General features: G+C 43.1%; 1 protein-coding gene and 1 pseudogene across 2 annotated transcripts in view; one reads left to right on the top strand and one right to left on the bottom strand.

Annotated features, from left to right (window-relative positions):
- PGGT1B (protein geranylgeranyltransferase type I subunit beta) overlaps positions 1–17,145 on the bottom strand; it is a 38,219-nt gene extending 21,074 nt beyond the window's left edge. Inside the window, exons 1-4 of one of the 2 annotated variants that reach the window (XR_010793827.1) lie at positions 17,011–17,092; positions 11,417–11,535; positions 6,270–6,337; positions 1,204–1,355 (exon numbers count right to left, since the gene is read on the bottom strand). Coding sequence is in view for 1 of the 2 variants with exons in the window: in XM_066616144.1 (XP_066472241.1) it covers positions 1,204–1,355; positions 6,270–6,337; positions 11,417–11,498 (302 nt within the window). In the remaining variant the exon portion in view is untranslated. Of the gene's footprint in view, positions 1–1,203; positions 1,356–6,269; positions 6,338–11,416; positions 11,536–17,010 lie in introns of both variants that reach the window. The other variant, XM_066616144.1, reaches the window with a different exon arrangement.
- LOC136643467 (5S ribosomal RNA) lies at positions 10,427–10,542 on the top strand (annotated as a pseudogene).
- Positions 17,146–17,566: the final 421 nt, after the last annotated feature.

A 17,566-nucleotide genomic window follows, 5' to 3' on the forward strand; every position in this document is an offset into this window, starting at 1 on the left:
GGAGTAAAGGAACTAATAGTGCTGAGATACACAGCATGGCGAAAGGAAATCAGATACATTCAAGTACTAGCGTGATTCATGTTTTCTGTCTGCAACCTATATCCAAGAGAAAGCGGACTCATTTTTCCCATCCAAATCATGTCCGCAGCCTGGACAAGAAACTAGTTATGGATGGAGATCACGTCAGAGAGATGAACAACAGGAATTGTTATGGGTAATGGAGGAATGGTTAGTTTGAGAAGCTTTAAAAAAAAAACACAACTCAGAGCCAGGTTTATTGGTATACAGAAGACTAGAAAAGCAGGTATTTCAGAAAAAAGGAGAGTAGCGCAAGAAGTTCTGAAGCCCAGCAGAACACTAACAAGTCAAGTCTTCAGCAAGTTACTTTGAGTGGAGAGCTGAAGAATTTGTGTGAGTTACAGAATACCTATGTAGTTATATAGTTACATCCTATGTGATGCCACTCTCCCCTACTGAAAGACACCTAAACCTCCCAATTCACTGTTTTTATCTCTGACTTCTCCAAATTCAGCTTTTGGTAACCTAGAGTCCTTCCACTTCCCTCATATGACTTGTTATCCTAAAAGCAGGAAACTAGTTATACTAAAAGTCTACTTCTTGTCTACTTCTTAACAGATGGGCTTTGAAAATCATGATGAATGATACCATTAAAGGCAGGAAGTCAGGCTGCTATGTCAAATGTTCCAGAAGAATGGAAGAAGATGCAAATTCATGACTCAGCAGAATGCATACAACTCATCAAGTCACCAAACTAGCTAAAATATATTGAAGCCTAAGCGTGTGCATATCAAAGCAAGAATAATAGTTTAAAGTTCAGTTTCTGGAGCACATGAAACTTTGATCAGTGATGCAATCAGACTCATACAGGAACTCCAATAGACTGAAAGTACGAACTTCAAATCTAACTTCTGTGCTACTTAAAAAAGAGGAAGGAGCCAAAGAAAGACAACCCTTCACTCACTGGTTACACCCTAGACTCTATTTGCCTTCTCTGGAGGAAGAAAGAATAAAGCACATGAGCAAGAGGAAAACCCATTTGCTCATATACTTGAGACTCTCTCTTATTTCAAGCTGAATTTAGTCTGGCCAATTCCTGATTTACAGTAGCTTGCATTATGTATTTTGATCCACCTTTTCCCTTCTAAAAATACCTAGTGCTCTGCAACAAGGAATTCACTGTACCTCCCATCTTCCAGCTGGAGAGCTCTTAGTCCTGCCAAACAGGCTTCTTTATTTACTCTGCTCAAGTCATCGCCAAGAATAACTAAGCAGGACAGGCCAGTGTAAGTCATTGCTATGTGCCCGCTGTCATAGGGATGAGAAATACCGGGACCCTGAAATACAAGAGAGAGCAAAAGTTAGTTCATTAAACAGAACATAATTACACGCTCATAAAGACAAAAGCATTTATTTGAGAGGTAAGCTAGGATCATCTTCCTGAACTCTTTGGTCAGGAGAAACCCATCCAAAGAGCCGTGGCTGATAGACTATATATAAATGCCCACCTCTGCATGACCCACACATATCAGCAGCTGTGCAAGTGGATAGCAGGAAGCACAGCAGCTATTTTAAGATGAGTGTACATTTCTGACACCAAAAGGAATTAGATTTTCTACAAACTGATGGTTGGTTGTAATGTGCCAGTTTTGCCCTACAAGACAAACCTCAACCACCATTACCCCTTTTACCTAGACAATCATCTGAGGAGAGCCCTCTGCAAAGAAAGTGGGGTGGGGGGAGCCAATGATTGAGAAAGAGTGAAATATCAGTAGCCTCTCTACTGCCTGCTAAAATGGCCATCTTTTGCTAATGTCCAAACAATACTTAAGCTAAAATAAGGCTCAAGTAGAAGGGTAGAATAAGGCTCTTTTTAGCACAATCCTATCTTGCGCCAGAACATGCAAGCCAGGAGGCTTGTGCTGTATCCAGCGCAAGATAGGGCGCCAAAGTGGCTTAGCCAGAGGTACCCATATCCTCTTACCCCTGGATAAGCCACTGCAGCCCCTATGGGTCTCCTTGGACTTGTGCCACCTCAGGAGGTGGCACAGGTCCAAGGAGAGCGGAGCGGCTTTAAGCTGCTCCACACTGCTTGGGAAAGGGGGTTGGGATCCAGCATTGGGAAAGGGGGTTGGGATCCCCTGGGACAGCACTCCGCCCACCCTTCCTGGAACGCTTTCCTCCTGCCTCCTCCCTGCCTAACACAGAGCTTTGTGTTGGCTGAGCTCGGCTGACACAAGGCTCGCCCCACAAGCCACCACAGAGGTTGGATACAGCCTCTGTGTGCCAGCGCATCTCTGTGTGCTGGCATGGCTTGCTCCCAAGGAGGCACAAACGTACTTTATGGCATGTTTGCAACTCTCTTAGACAGGCGCAAGGGATTTGCGCCAGACTAACTCATGGTTAGGATTGTGCCCTTAGCAAATCAGTCCTGTTAAAGCGGCAGCACTTAACGTTCACTGCACAAAAGAAGCTATTTTCTTTGAAATATTCTCCTAAATTTATGTAAAATACCCTGTTACAGAATGCTGAAATTAAGTAACAGCTCCAAAGGGATTTCAGGTATTTATTTGGGGTACAATTTTCAGTGCCTGTGGAATTAAGATCATGTAATTCAACAAAAGAAACCCTAAAACTAGTTTTGAGTTGTTCTGTGGGGTGGTTTGCTTATTTTTGCAAGGTCAGTCAACAAAATAAGCTATCTTATATCTAGGGATGTATGCTCTCCTACATGCATGGGTTTTGACGCAAATAGGGGCATACAAAAGTACAGGGGCTGAATTGTACAGGTCTCTGGGATGTTTGTGACAAAACTACCTGTGCAGTGTGGCACGCTGTCTGTCTACATATGTAAAGAAAATGTAGATATTTGTATTTTATTACTGCAGTGTCAAGGGGGAGCATGTGCTTACCCCTTTTCTCTATGGGCCTTTTTGGATACCAAAATTGCCCTTACTGGATAAGCAGCCTAAAGCTGATTACAGACACGGCCCACAGGGAGAAGGGCTATGCACCAACTCTCCAGTGAGATTAAGCACTAACAACACCAACCTATGCCTGCATTTTCCTTAAAACACAACTTGTCAGAAAATCAATCATGGATCTCCCAGCATTATATTTAGTTTCCAGAGATGGCATACTTGGCATCCTGAAAACCTACTGTCTCATTTAAAAGGAGAACCTTTTAGCTTTAATAGTTACAAAGAGTGTGAACATGTTTGGGTTGTATCTCTTCAGAGAGACACCCTTTATTTGTGTCTTTCGCTCCTGATCAGTATACGTTCCTGATATCAGCAGGGCAGAAAAGTTAGCAATGGAATCTCTGTGCATGCAGCCAGCCGAGTGATACTGCAGATGCAGCTGGCTCCTCTGACCTTGCCTTTGGCATATCTGCTTTCCGCTCTACCTCTAGCCTACTTTCCATTCCAAAGACTGGAGTTGGAATATGAAAAGTTCAATATTCTTTCTGTTCATGCCCCCACCTGCCTGCCTAAAATCTAATCATGGAAAAGACTCAAAGTCTTTGGTTTCTAGTCTTCCGTCTTGGTCCTAATCTAGAACATACACATCCTGCCTTTCCCTAACTCCTATACTCTCTCCTCCAGACTGCCTAGCAGACTCTGGAATGGGCTTCTGAATATTACTTATTCCTGTTACCCAACACAAGGTCCTCAAGAAACATAAGGAGGGTTTCACATTTTGAGAAGCCCCACTTGCCATGTCTGTCTCAAATTTAATGACATCAGCAAGCTCTGACAAAATGTTGAGACTGCACTTTTAAGCATCAACACCTTTGACTGCAAAAAACAAAAACAGCAGCACACTGGCAAGGGTCTGCTTCTCACTGAAACATACCCAGATCTAATGCAACACAGTATAATAAGTTTTCAGGAAGCACTGCAATATTCAAGGTGTTAAAGCAATGTATTACCGGGCAGCACAGAAAAATCTCAACTTGGCCAGGGGTGGCAGAGAAAAGAGGTGGTCGCAGGGGATTCCCTGCTAAGGAGTGTGGAAGTTGCACTGTACTGGCCTGACTCAATTGCTCATAAGGTCTGCTGTGTTCCTGGTGACAGTTTCTGAGATGTGTTGATTGCCAAACCTGGTCAAACCCATAGGGATCACTATCACTATCTCTTCCAGGGATCACATCAAGTCCTACTCATTCACATAGGAACAAATAACACTACCAGGCACAGCTATAAGCAGGCCAGTTCAGACTAAAGGCTTTGGAGAGGAGGGTGAAAGACTTAGGGGCTCATGTGGTATTCTCATCTGTTCTCCTGGTCATAGGTAGAAGACTTCATAAAGAGAGAATACTACAACTGAACAACTGGCTACGTCAACTGAATACTGTGTCCAATTCTAAGCATGAGAAGATGCAGACAAACCAGAGCAGGTTCAGAGGAGAGCGACGAGGATGATCAAAGGGTTGGAGAACAAGCCCTATGAGAAAAGGTTGAGGAAATCTGGTGTATTTCGCCTGGAGAAGAGAAGTTTGAAAGGGATATGATAGCGCTCTTCAAATACCTGAAAGGTTGTCATATGGAAGAAAGAACAAATTTGTTCTCAACTGCCCCTGAATGTAGAACTAGATCCAAGGGAAACAAACTGAAAGAGAGGAGATTCTGGCTAACAACACGTCCTGATGGTAAGGGCGGTTCAGCAGTGAAACAGATAGCTGAGGGAGGTGGTGGATTCTCCCTCACTGGAGATCTTCAAGCAGAAGCTCAATAGTCACCTACTGGAAGTGTTCTAGGAGGATTTCCTGAGAAAGGCAGGGGGATGGATTTGATAACCTGGTTGGTTCCTTCCAACTCTATCATTCTACAATTGAATGTCATGTCAACTTATGTCAACAGAGAAAAGCAAACAAGCATGATTAGCTTCTAACACCCAGGCCTTAAGAGATGCAAAGAGATTCAGCCCAATCCTGAAGCCAGCAGCTCCACCAGGTGCAGTGGCGCCAAAACAACTACTGCGGAAAGCCCCAGGCCCTGCAATGAGGCTTCTCAATACTGTGCTGGCTATTTTGCCAGCGCAGATTTGAGAGACTTCATGTTGGGCTTTTCAACCTGACACGGAGTATAGGATACAGCGGAGCACAGCTCTGCCAGTCCCACCCCTCTCCCTCCCCACCACACCCTCCCCTATTCCACCCACTTCGTGCCTCCCCCAGCCCCAAAACTATTTAGCGCCAGCTGGCCCTCCACACAGTGCTGAGGCTCAGCACCAACTGGTGCTGGTCCAGCACCAGTGGGCCCTCCTCTCCAGGTACCATGGATGTGCCTTACGGCACTTACACCCAGTGCCTGTGCTGGAGCTTAGTGCCGGCACTGAGACAGTTTAGGACTGGACCCTAAGGCTCATGAGTACAGAGACATGCTCAGCAGCAGTGTTTGGTCAGGTGTGTGCTTACAGCATTCCTCTTTATTAGGAACTCATAAGATTGCCAAGATGCTAACCTAGGACTTACAATATCAAATGATCAATTTATTCAGGCTTGTTCAAAAACAGAATAAAATCTTCAGTTAATTTGTACAGGTTCTGTGGGTATATTTTGGCAACTCTATGCCTTCCAAATCAAATAATATCACTGAATACACACATTCCAGCAAGTACTGTGATGGGCAAATGCATTTTCTGCAATGGACCTTGAGTGGAACTCTTGCATGGGTTCACTGAAATGAGTGGAGGCTGCATAAGTTCGATATTGATGGATTCTGTGTGTGCTGAATGTTATGGAATACTACTTTACACATTTATATCAATCTGCAGCATCACAAAATATTGATTAAAAGAAAATACTACTACCACACCCAGCTTCCATTTTGATGGGTTTATTAAGTGTAAACAAATACAATACATGTATTGTGAGCCACGTGAGTCACTTAACCTTCCACTTAAGGACAGGTGGTCAAAGAGCAACAAAGAAGCTCTTAATGAGGTAGTCAAGACTCCCCTAGCTTGCAGCAAAGTGTCTGTTTACACAATCAAGAGGCTCTTAATGCAAAGAAGAGGCAAACTATTTCCAGTAGCCTATGAAGCCAGTTAGTTTTTGGCAGGGAGTGCCTGTTTACACAACAAAGGCACTAGAATGGAGTGAATGTTCACTTAAAACCTAATCACATAACGAGGATTGGAGAACGGATTCCCATCGTTAAATGGCACACACCTGTATATATTATTATAATTAGAAGATCACAAGAGAAAACATTCAGAGACTACTTCTCCATATACCATTAACTAACCTTGGATGGATTGAATGGCATTCCCAGATATGAAGAACCACGGAATCCACAACGATGCAGGTTTGATCCTGGAGAGGGAATAAACTATTTTTACTGAAGCACAACCAGTCACATTTACACAAGCACTTAGTATTAAAAAACTGAAACTATAAACCTCAAGGAAGTGTTCACATTCCCTATATCACTGAGTTACAGAAATTAAATAGGTTAAAAAATCCCAACGAAACTGCAATTAGTATACTGAAGCCAAATCAAGTATGTACCAACTTCAGAAATTACACACAGCGGGCAAAGGGGGGATCCTTGATGCATGCTCACCGTGAACTTCAAAAATGTTTTATTAGTTATTTAAACAGACATACGAGATGTCCAATGCTTACATGATTAACAAGTTACAATTAAATGAAAAAGATCTATAAGTAATTTTCTTCATAACATACATTGTCAATGCATCCTATGTTCAGACATACATAGGTAAAAACAGGGACAGTATCAGCTTGCCACACAGCCTGGAACCTGCAGAAAACATTGCAATTCCTTGCTTAGAATGGCTCCATATTTGGCACAACATGGCACAATGGGCACAATTGCCCATGCTGGGTTTAGGTGACTAGGTTTGCAGAAAAGTTTGGCAAGTGGTTAAAAAAAGCTGTGGACATATAAACAACACAGGTTTCACATTGTGAGGGAAATGGGAAGGCACACATTCTAGTTGGGATCCCCCTTCCAGCAGTTACTGATGAATATGAACCTCATGTCTGAGTCTTAGCTAAATCAGGACTCATGCATGGAAGAACTGATAGCTATGAAACTTGACAGGCACCATGTTAGGAAGTTAGAAGACTGGCACCTCCCTACTGCCAAAGCATGGCATACTATGAAGAGACATGCTCTCAACACAAAAACCAAATTACTACAGCAATTGTACAACACTTTTTGTATAAAGTAAAATGTACAATGAAGAGACAAGAAACTGTAAGACAACTGCTCCAAAGATAAAGCCTCAATTATTCATATAGCAGTACTGGTAGCTCTCAACATACATGGTCTTAATTCACATGCTTTTCAAATAGCGCAATTTACAAATTGATACCAGAAGTGCAATTTGCACACACTCATTTCTGAGATCTCGCAGTTAAGCTTCCCACACTTCTGCATGTTTAGCCAGCAAGAGAGACACACATGGAATATTTGGTGCACTATTCACTGCGAGATCATGTCTGGAAAGCTTCCATCTGCACTGCCCAGGGACCTCAGACTGAAGGAAGTGTGAAAATCTATTATAACGGATGTTAAGCTGGATGTGATCAACCAGTCCCAGAAAAGGAAGAGTGTCTCAGATGTCAGCCACATGCTTGGCTTATGTGAGAGCGCTGTTTATAACATTTGGGACAATGCAGACAAGATAAAGAGAAGTGCTCAAAACAGGGACAGCTGCAAGTGGAAAGACCACCTCTTACTCTAGAAGCACCATAATGGAGCAAATGGTGAGCATGTTGATAGAGAATCAAAGTTAGCACAACATCCCAGTCACCATGTTCCTGGCCCAGGAAAAAGCCTGCACAATCACACTGCCGAAAGAGGAAGACAACCCCCTTGAAGCCATTCAGAGTTAGCGCCAGCTAGTTCGCTAACCTTTGGTAAAGGTACAGCTACCTCAACATCAAAATGAGTGAGAGGCTGTGCCTACCATGGCTTCTGAGGGGTTTGTGGACACTCTGAAGGCTATCATAGAAAAGGAGGCTAATCTGTAAAGCAGATGTTTCAGGTGGACGAAACAGCTGTTTTGAAAAAAGTGCCAGCGTAAACATAAATTTCATGGGAGAAGAAAACAGCACCTGGCCTCAAGGCCTTTAAGGACTGCTACATTGTATTGTCAGGGATAATGCCAAAGAAGACTGAAAGTTTAAACTAGGGCTTGCCTATTATTCTGTATGCCCCTGTGCTCTCCAAGGGTATGTTTTTATCTGCTATTTGTTTTAATTTATGTTTTTAAATGTGTTTTTATATGTTGTTAGCCGCCCTGGGTCCCTTTAGGGAGAAGGGCGGGATATAAATAAAGTTTATTATTATTATGTGAAAAATCTTTTACCAGTTGATTTCTTCACAAACAGCAAGGGGTTACCGGTCATGTTTTCGGCAACAGATGAATGGCGCTGGAATGGCCAGGAGCACTGTCCACTAGGATCTGTTTGCAATAAATGCAACTCATCTTTGAACTTAGATACAAGATAAGAATTGCTTATGGGAAGTGATATAATGGTGCATCTATGTTTAAATGCCTAAAAAATTCAAGCTGCTATTACTCCAGTGGCAGAAGTTAGTTCCAAACCAATATGAATGAAAGTAACTGTGTTAATACATAGTTATTCATATTTATACAGATGTTGGGGAGTAAATAAATAAGAATGATAAAAATTGTACAACTCATTGTTTTATAGTGCTGCTCTCCAAGAAATGTTCTAGGTTACATATTTTGCTGTGATTCATAACTTCAAGGTCTTGTGTTTAAAATTAGCTTCGCTTTAGATCACAAAAAAAATGCCATTACCATCAGAACTACTGTAATGAACTAGGGGGATAAGATACATTTTCTATTAATTAGCTCAGTCATGGCAAGTGAATCAAACACACTATCTTTCTGAAACATTGCCAAGATTCAGATGCCAAGATCCACTCCATAGCAACTATCAAGCAGTATCTGTTTGTATCCTAAAGTATTTCTCCATGATCAGAAAAAGCCTCATCTGCACAAGGAGGAGTCATTTTTGCTTATTTCCTTCTCCTCTACAGCCCCCTGAAAATTTGTTCCTGCTGACTGCAGGACCCTCAAGAGCAGTTGAGTGACCCACAGCCCTGCAAGAGAGAAGGAGAGATCAATAAAAATCACCACTCATTCTGGAGGCAAAGTGGCTTCTTCCACTTGCAGAAGGTGACTGCAGAATACAACCTATGTTAATGGAACACAGGAAAGTCTTTGTTGATGGGACCTTTAATGTCAAGTAGTGTTCACCATGAAAAAGAAGAAAGACAAGACCAGGCAAAACTGCTTGTGGAGAATGTACTGGCTGTTTTGGAAATGTCAGCTATGACCTAGAGCTCACTTTAGCAGATGCATGACACATTTTCTCACTTGGCAAATATTTCTACTTATGGGTAACAAAGGCGAAAAAACAGGTCCAAAATAGCACAAAATGTGATATTTCTGTGATATGTAATATTATTATGCAGAATCCAGATGAGTCAGACATGTCAAAATTGGCTATGCTCCATTAGCTTTTATTGGCAAGAAACCTAAAAAAGACTGCTGTAACCTCAAGTATTTTGTAATTGCATTATGGAATGGCACCACCTAGTGTTCAGTTTCTTATAAATGGCACTATACTGAAAGAGTCCAAGTATTCACAAAAGCAAGAACACACTCCACACAGTTGCATCAATTGTTATTCTAGAAACACAAGAGAGTGTCTTGTGGCAGCTTAAAGAACAGAGCTATTGTTCAGTCTGAAAGGTGCCAAAAGACTGTTTACTGTAGCAGACTGGGGACCCAATCTTATCCAATTTTCCAGTGCCAGTGATGCTATGCCAATGGGGCAGTAGTCACAGAGGCCTCTTTAAGGTATGGGGACATTTGTTCCCTTACCTTGGGGCTGCACTGCCACTGCACCGGTGTTGGAAAGTTGGATAGGATTGGGCCCTGGAATGGCTACCTTTCTAAAGACAGCTAGAACTATAAAGCTTGGTGATAGCAAGGGGTGGTGGTTGGTGGTGGATGGATTTCATTTTGTACAGATAAGGCAAGTTATCCCCCCATCACTAACTTAAGTACAGGTTAGGTTCCAGGGGTCTGTACTTAAGTTGAACCATCCAGTTCTTGCTAGTCCAGCACTATAGCACCTTTGCAAAAGTATTACAGAAGGAAAAAAGGATTTGGCTTTACAAAATACTCACTTTAAGTATTTTGCCTGTGCAAAAGTGCCAACACAGCCATCCATAACTGAGACATCAATAACTTGGGGAGCCAGTGCAATTCCAAAGACTTGCCTGAAGACAAAAGTACAACTCCTGTGTGTCTGCTGGGCCAAAGCAATTACAATACAGAAGGGTGCTGTCATACAAATGTTCCTTTGGTCATAAATCTTAGTCACAATAATCATAATTACATTGTTACCCTGCACATGCCCAATCTCGTCTGATCTTGGAAGCTAAGCAGGGTCAGGCCTGGTTAGTACTTGGATGGGAGACCGCCTGGGAATACCGGGTGCTGTAGGCTTATACCATAGTCTTTCAAGACTGAAGGTTGCCAACCATTTATAAGATTTAGACCAGGGGCCTGCAAACTATGGTCACAGGCCAGACCCAGCACACCAAGGAAACTGCACAGTCAAAGAACCATAGAGCTGAAAGGTACCATGGAGGTAATTTAGTCCAACCCCCTGCTCAGTGCAGGCAACTACTGCATCCTTGACAGAGGAACATACAGTCTTTGCTTGAAAACCTCCAATGAGGGAGAGCCCACAACTGTATGAGGCAGGCTATTCTAGTGCCAGACAGATCTTACAATCAAGGTCCTTAAAACACAATGTTTAAAACTAAACACAGTATTCCAAGTGAGAGCTGATTAGTGCAGTATGAAGTGGAACTATTACCTCTCACTACTATTACTTATTACCTCTCTGAAAACTATGCCTCTGCTAATGTAGCCCAGCAACACATTAGTTTTTTGTTTTTGTAGCTGCATCACACTACTGGCTCATGTTCAGATCACAGGCCACTAAGACACAATATCAACAGATTCTTCTACAGTCTATCAGAGCAACAATTTTAAAAGATGCAGAGACAGAAAAGCACACCCTCTACTTGAAAACTGCCCACTTTGCATGACAGCTGTATCTATTACACACATAGTAAAACCACTGTCAGCACAATGCAACACTCTTGCCAGATTTCACTTCATCAGCCTGCAACATGCCTTAAGTGGGTATTAGCCATTTTAGAACTGCTCAACATTTACAACTGTGACCCAAGAAAGGTGACTGCAACAGCTCAGTGTTACTGTGAACGAGAGACCACTCTATTCTCAAAAGCTAAAAACACAAATGAATGTTATGAAAAGTCAATAATAGAAACGCAAAAAACTCACTCACTGTCTTCTGTGGGAAGAACCTGCAGGGAATAGATCCATTCTATTATGTCCTCTTTGTTCACCACATCTAAGGAATCCAACATATCCAGACCAGAGAGTGCAAAAAAAGCAACTGTCAACCTGAAAGAAATAAAAGAAATAGCATTTTACTACAACCCAAAAACAACATATGGCTTCTAAGGATAAGAGAGATGCTTCTAAGAGGCACGAGCTGCACAAAAGGCACCTGCACACATGTCAGTTCCAGCATGAACTGAAAAAGACAAGAGCACTGCAATTTGACAATGCTGCAGGGATCTACTTGAAACAACTCCATAAGCAGGTGGCTGTACTGCTGTCAAGCTTAACTAACCAATTTCACTTTGAGGCAAAGAGTGCAGAAGTGATACTATGAGCAAGCAGGAAGCAGTCCATTCTCAGAGAAAGGACAACAGCAACATGTTCAGGAAACTGTATAACGAATAGCTAATCAGCAGTAAGAGCAGAGGGAAACAACTTCTTCAGCAGCGGGAACAATTTTAGAACAGAATATCATGACACAGATAACATAGCAAATTTCTCTCACAGTGAGCTGTTTAGTCCTAGAAATCATACAGAGATGGGAAGATGATAGAGGTGCCCTCATGTTGTGACCCCAGACAGCTGGGGATGGTAATGTGAAAAATGCAACCAAGTGAGTGGAACAGATCTTCACTAGAGCTGCACTGAACAAAAGCTCCAGCATGGCTGCAGGTGAAAAACACCATAACGGCTAAGACTAAAAAATCTCTCTTCTGAACAGGGGATTCACATTTATTTCAGGATAAGACAGACAACACTACATAGCCATACCATGCTGAAGGGTTTACACACAGGATAAAGTAACAGTAGAAGAAGTTCTTTTAAAGATAAATTATTGAAATGAATGGGGACCCACCTGAATTTGGTTTGCAACCCACAGTTTGAGAAACACTGATATACAGTATACTAGTAACTGTGAAACATTCTGCCCAGAAAATGGTGAAGAGACATACTATGAATGCCCTGAATTAGTATTTTGCCTCAATCAGAAATTTCGAAATACAATGTTGGAGAAGACTTTTGAGTGTCCCCTGGATTGCAAGGAGATCAAAACAGTCAATCCTACAAGAAATCAACCCTGACTGTTCATTGGAAGGACATATACTAAAGCTGAAGCTTAAATACTTTGGTCATCTCATGAGAAGGGAGGACTCTTTAGAAAAGACCCTGATGCTGGGAAAAACTGAAGGCAAAAGGAGGAGACAGCCGAGGATGAGATGGTCAGATAGTGTCACGGAGGCAATGAATATGAATTTGGACAAACTCCGGAAGTTAGTGGTAGACAGGGGGCCCTGGCATGCTGCAGTCCATGGAGCATCGGAGAATCATGAAGAGTCAGACATGACTTAACGAATGAACAACTCCTCAATCAGAAAATGACTCTGGGAAATTCTCCTATATGACTTGCTAAATGTAAACTGTATCTTAATTCCATAATTTTTTAGAATTCCTGGATTCAGACTTTGCACTACTATAAATATCCAAAATTATAGTAGCATACAAATCTCTTTTAAACAAATGAACAAAAATATATTCAGGACCAAGACATATTTGCTTCTTATCCAGATTTTGTTTTTCCAAAGAGTTGGAAATCCAAGACTTCAAACAACTAGAATGCACTACGCCAGGGGTGTCAAACATAAGGGCCAGGGGCCGGATGTGGCCCACAGAAGCTTTTTATCTGGTCCTTGGGGTCTCAGCTGCTTAGCAGTGCTGAGGTGCTACTGCTGAAAGAGCAGCCCACACAAAAATTGGGCTCTCCCATATCTTCAAGTATGGTCAAGATTTGTGTATTTTCTCTTCTGTCATTTGCAGCTAATGAGTTCCTAAGTGAGAAAAGGTGCTTATTTTTGGTTATGACCTGTTTAATGACATCACTTCCTGACTAATGACATCACTTTCAGCCCTCAGTAGGCATCATGAATCCTATTCAGCCCTTGGTATGAAACAAGTCTGACACCCCTGCTCTACGCATTCTTGGACCAGCTGTTCTCACAGGTGCAATATGCCATGTGAATACACTACCGCACAAGACTCCAGAATATTTTTGTCCTGTCTTGACTTCATCTTGAATTGTCTAACATCTCCCTCTATTCTATCAGTATACACGTATGACACTTTAAACACTGTCCAAAATGGAACATAAACATTCACTGTGTATAGCACACTGGCCATTAAAAAGCTGAACACTAACTTAGAATTGTTATTTATCTCAAGAGTTGCTGCAGAAGACAATTACTTCGGATCTTTTTGATTAGTAAGCAAAATGAATTTAAACTGGTAAGATTTCTAATTAAGTACACAACAGGAACCAAGAAATTACTGGTTGAACACGACCACAACTACAAAGAAACTGAAGAGCACTACTGAACTCATGTACTGTCATGTTTTCTGTAAGACCAAGTACTGTATTGCTTAACTCCACTTTGGAGGTACACAGTATTCATTAGATAGAGACTAATCACTCATTAATATTTGAGTCAGGCACCATTCACAGTTTAAAATATTTCAAACAACAATAAAGCATGACTTACACCAGGATGCCAAATTTGTTTGGTATAGGTTGACTTATAGTAGTCATAGTGCCTGTTGACAGCCTAAGTGACATCATTAGGCAGGAAGTAATTCCAGTAAGTAGATGATGGCCAGTAATAAGCACTGTGTTCTCACACGGAAGCTCATTAGTTGCAAATGACAGATGAGGAAAATGTGCAAATCTTGATTACATTTTCAAGATATGAGAAAGCCCAGTTATCTCATGGGCCGCCCTTTCAACAGTGCCGCTTCTGCCATAGCACCACTTCGCAGCTAAGAAGTGGTCAGCAAACTTGGCAGAAGGAGCACTGCTGAAAGGCTGTCTGCATGATAACTGGGCTCTCCCAGTGCCTTGGCAGTGTCTCCCTCTCTCACCCCTCTTGGTCTGCCCCTTAACCTATTGTGGGTTTCCTTCCTTCCTTGCCTTCTGAGGCCTCCTTCCCTCTCAGAGCCTCAGCACTGCTGAAAGAGCAGCTCTAGGAAAGCCCAATTATAATGGGAGCTGGATAAAGAGCTCCTGGGTGCCGCATCCAGCCTGCAGGCCTTATGTTTGACACCCCTGACTTTGCTTTGCAGCCTTGGATGCACCTGCATCTTGATTCATGTTTACCAAATCTGGTAATGTAATAATAACTACCAAGCACATACATATGTGGTGCACCCATTTTTACTGGCAACCAGTTCTTGAATCTGACTCTGAGATCACAGACTAGTTACTAATGATGCATCTGCATAATTAGTAAGAACCACAGTGGAATGAAGAAGACAGATGACATGTTTCCATAAGTCTGTAGCAGTAGAGAGGTATGGAGAATTTATTTAAAAAATAACAATGCTGTACAAGTACTAAGCAGCATGCTGTTAAATCTAAGTCCAAGAGGTCAGCGTTCCCCAAGCACCTGCATCTGAAGGGCAGAAAACTAAGCACCTTTTACCATGTACTTTTCTGGACATTCCTACAAGATGTTTCAAGGGGTTTCATTTAAATTAGCTAGTTAAGACTCTCTAAGTAAGAAGATTACCTAAGCTTAAAGGAGTAATTGATCTCTCTCCATGTGACCTGCAAAATAAAAATGGAAACTATTCCCAAAATACTGAATCCATTCATAAGCAGAAATATTTCAAACTTTTAGTCCTTGGTAAGAGAAACTAGCTCTACTGATTTCTTGTTGCCCAAATTCAACTTCCATATTGCCTTCTTCGGTTCTCCCTGTCCCCACTCCCAACAGACCATTTCTAAGATTTCCTGGTGTTTTTGTCCTCTCATAACCCTACCCCCCACCCCTGTATCCTTCCACAAATCTTAGGGGGAAATGTCTGTGGAGATCCTAATCAGCAAAGCTCCAAGTTTTCTCTGCCATTCCTGTAATACTTTTAAGCAGTGACCTAACTGGATTTGTCCAGAGTATATGCATAGGATGAGAATCAGCACAACAAACCTTCTAAAGAAATGTGTTTTTCTACCTCAGTTTCTAAGGAATGCTTTTATAAACTTCTCCCAAAATGTCTTTCAAGTAATGCATGTTCTTTTTTCTCCTTATTTCAGATTGCAGAGACCTTGTGTTACAAGTCTGCAAAAGTCTCACAGCCTAATCCCACACTTATGTAATCAGAAATAAGTTCCACTGAGTCCAGTGGGGCTGAATTCCACATAAACTGGTATAGAATTGCTGCCTTACAGTTTTACAACTGTTATGATGGAGTAGTAGTACTGCCCAAAGAAAAATAAAGGGAGTACACCAGTGACTGTCTTGTATGAAATGTGTATGAGATAAGGACCATTATTAACCTGAACTCTGCTCATTTCTTAGAAGAGTAGTAGCCAACCTAGTACATTCTATTTAGTACTACATTTATTTACATTTATTTAGTAGTACATCCTAGTACATTCTATTATATACAAAACACTGCTTTACAACAAGACCAGGAACACAGTGCAGCATCATGTTTGAGAAGGCCCATGGATCTTCCTGTTCCCATCAAGATGCCTTACCAAGTCCCAATGACCATACCACAAGATGGCCATTCATTCCCTCCTTAGATGCCCAAAACCTGATTCTACTTCACAGCATAGTTACTGTATATCTAAGGGACCTATCTGGATAACATACAGGAGACCGGGGAAAGAAATGTAACTGCCTGCTTCTCTTGGAGAAGGCAGAGGACCATGTTGAAGTTGAAAAGATTGTTGGCACAGTAGGCAGATGCAAGTTCAGTCTTTGCAAGAGCAATGTACTAATGGTACTTTTGTATCTAGTTATTACAGCTATTACAATGAAGCTAAAGAACTGAATGAAAAACAAGTGTTGAAGAACCCCTTCTAGTGTTTATTTCTCAGAGCTCAGCAGCTCATTTATTCAACTCTCTTTCATGCCCCATATGACATGAGGCATACAGCCATCCACCCATTGATCAATTTTCACACAACAGTGCCTGTCCCACACACATAAAGAGTAATACCTATACTGGAAAAAAACAGGGGAAAGGAAGAATCTTTCACCATCAGGGGAAAGGTATCAATCTTTCACAATCTCCCCCCCCCCCGTGCTGTGGGTGGGAGGGAGGGAGGGAGGGGGCAGGTGAGGCAAAGCCTCCAGGTGGGTTGTGAGTGCTTGAACGACTCACATGGCAGCAATGCTTTTCAAACGACTCTTCTGGGGAGGCTCTGCCTCACCTGCCTCCCCACCCACTGTACGTGGGTTGTGAGTGCTTGAGTGCCTCACATGGTGGTGATGCTTTCTGAAGGACCCCGGTGGGGAGGCTCTGCCTCACCTGCCTCCCCACTACACGTTCAGACCCGGCTTAGCCTGGGCACAGCTCAGCCCAGAGCCTGCTTCCAGCCCTCCCAGACCCAGGACCGGGCTTGAAGGGAGCAGCGCCCCTCCCGCGAGGAGGCATCGCGGCAGGGCAAGCCACGGGAGGGGCCGGAGGGCTCCGTGCCGCGGGGAGAGGGGTGGGCAGACACTCGCGGTCCCCCCTGCACGGCGCCTCCCGCGGTACCTGCTGGTCTCCAGGGACGAGTAGCGCTCGGGCAGGATCTGGAGGCAGCGCTGGAAGAACCGCACGTGCCTCTCCTTGAGGAAGTCCAGCCGCTCCCCGTCGCCGAAGCCCCCGTCCCGCTCCTGCGCCGCCGCAGCCGCCATGTTGCCCAACCGCTCCCTCCCCCCGCGCGCGGCGTCCACAGCCGGCAGCAGCCGGTCACGTGGCGCAGCCGGGAAGCCGTAGAGCTCGAAAAGCTAGACTCACTCACCTTGCTCTGTTGAGGGACTTCCTCGGGGCGGGAAAATCAGAGCAAATAGAGTAGAGTGCAAGTCTTCAGGGAGCCATCTGGCTGGCTTTGGCTGCAGCTGGAGGGGTGTTCTGAGGAGTTAGGCTGCAGTCCTGTCCGCACTGACCTGGGAGCAAGCCCCATTGACTCTAATGGGACTTACTTCTGCGTAGGCATGCATAGGATTGGGCTTTCGGTTGGGTGGGCTGGAAATCCAGACCAAACTTTCCCTGCTCTTAGCTTTGATAGCAGCTTTTTCCACAGCCTCACAGCCCAATCCTATGCATG

Source organism: Tiliqua scincoides, chromosome 2 (assembly GCF_035046505.1).
Source record: "Tiliqua scincoides isolate rTilSci1 chromosome 2, rTilSci1.hap2, whole genome shotgun sequence".
Taxonomy (NCBI): domain Eukaryota; kingdom Metazoa; phylum Chordata; class Lepidosauria; order Squamata; family Scincidae; genus Tiliqua; species Tiliqua scincoides.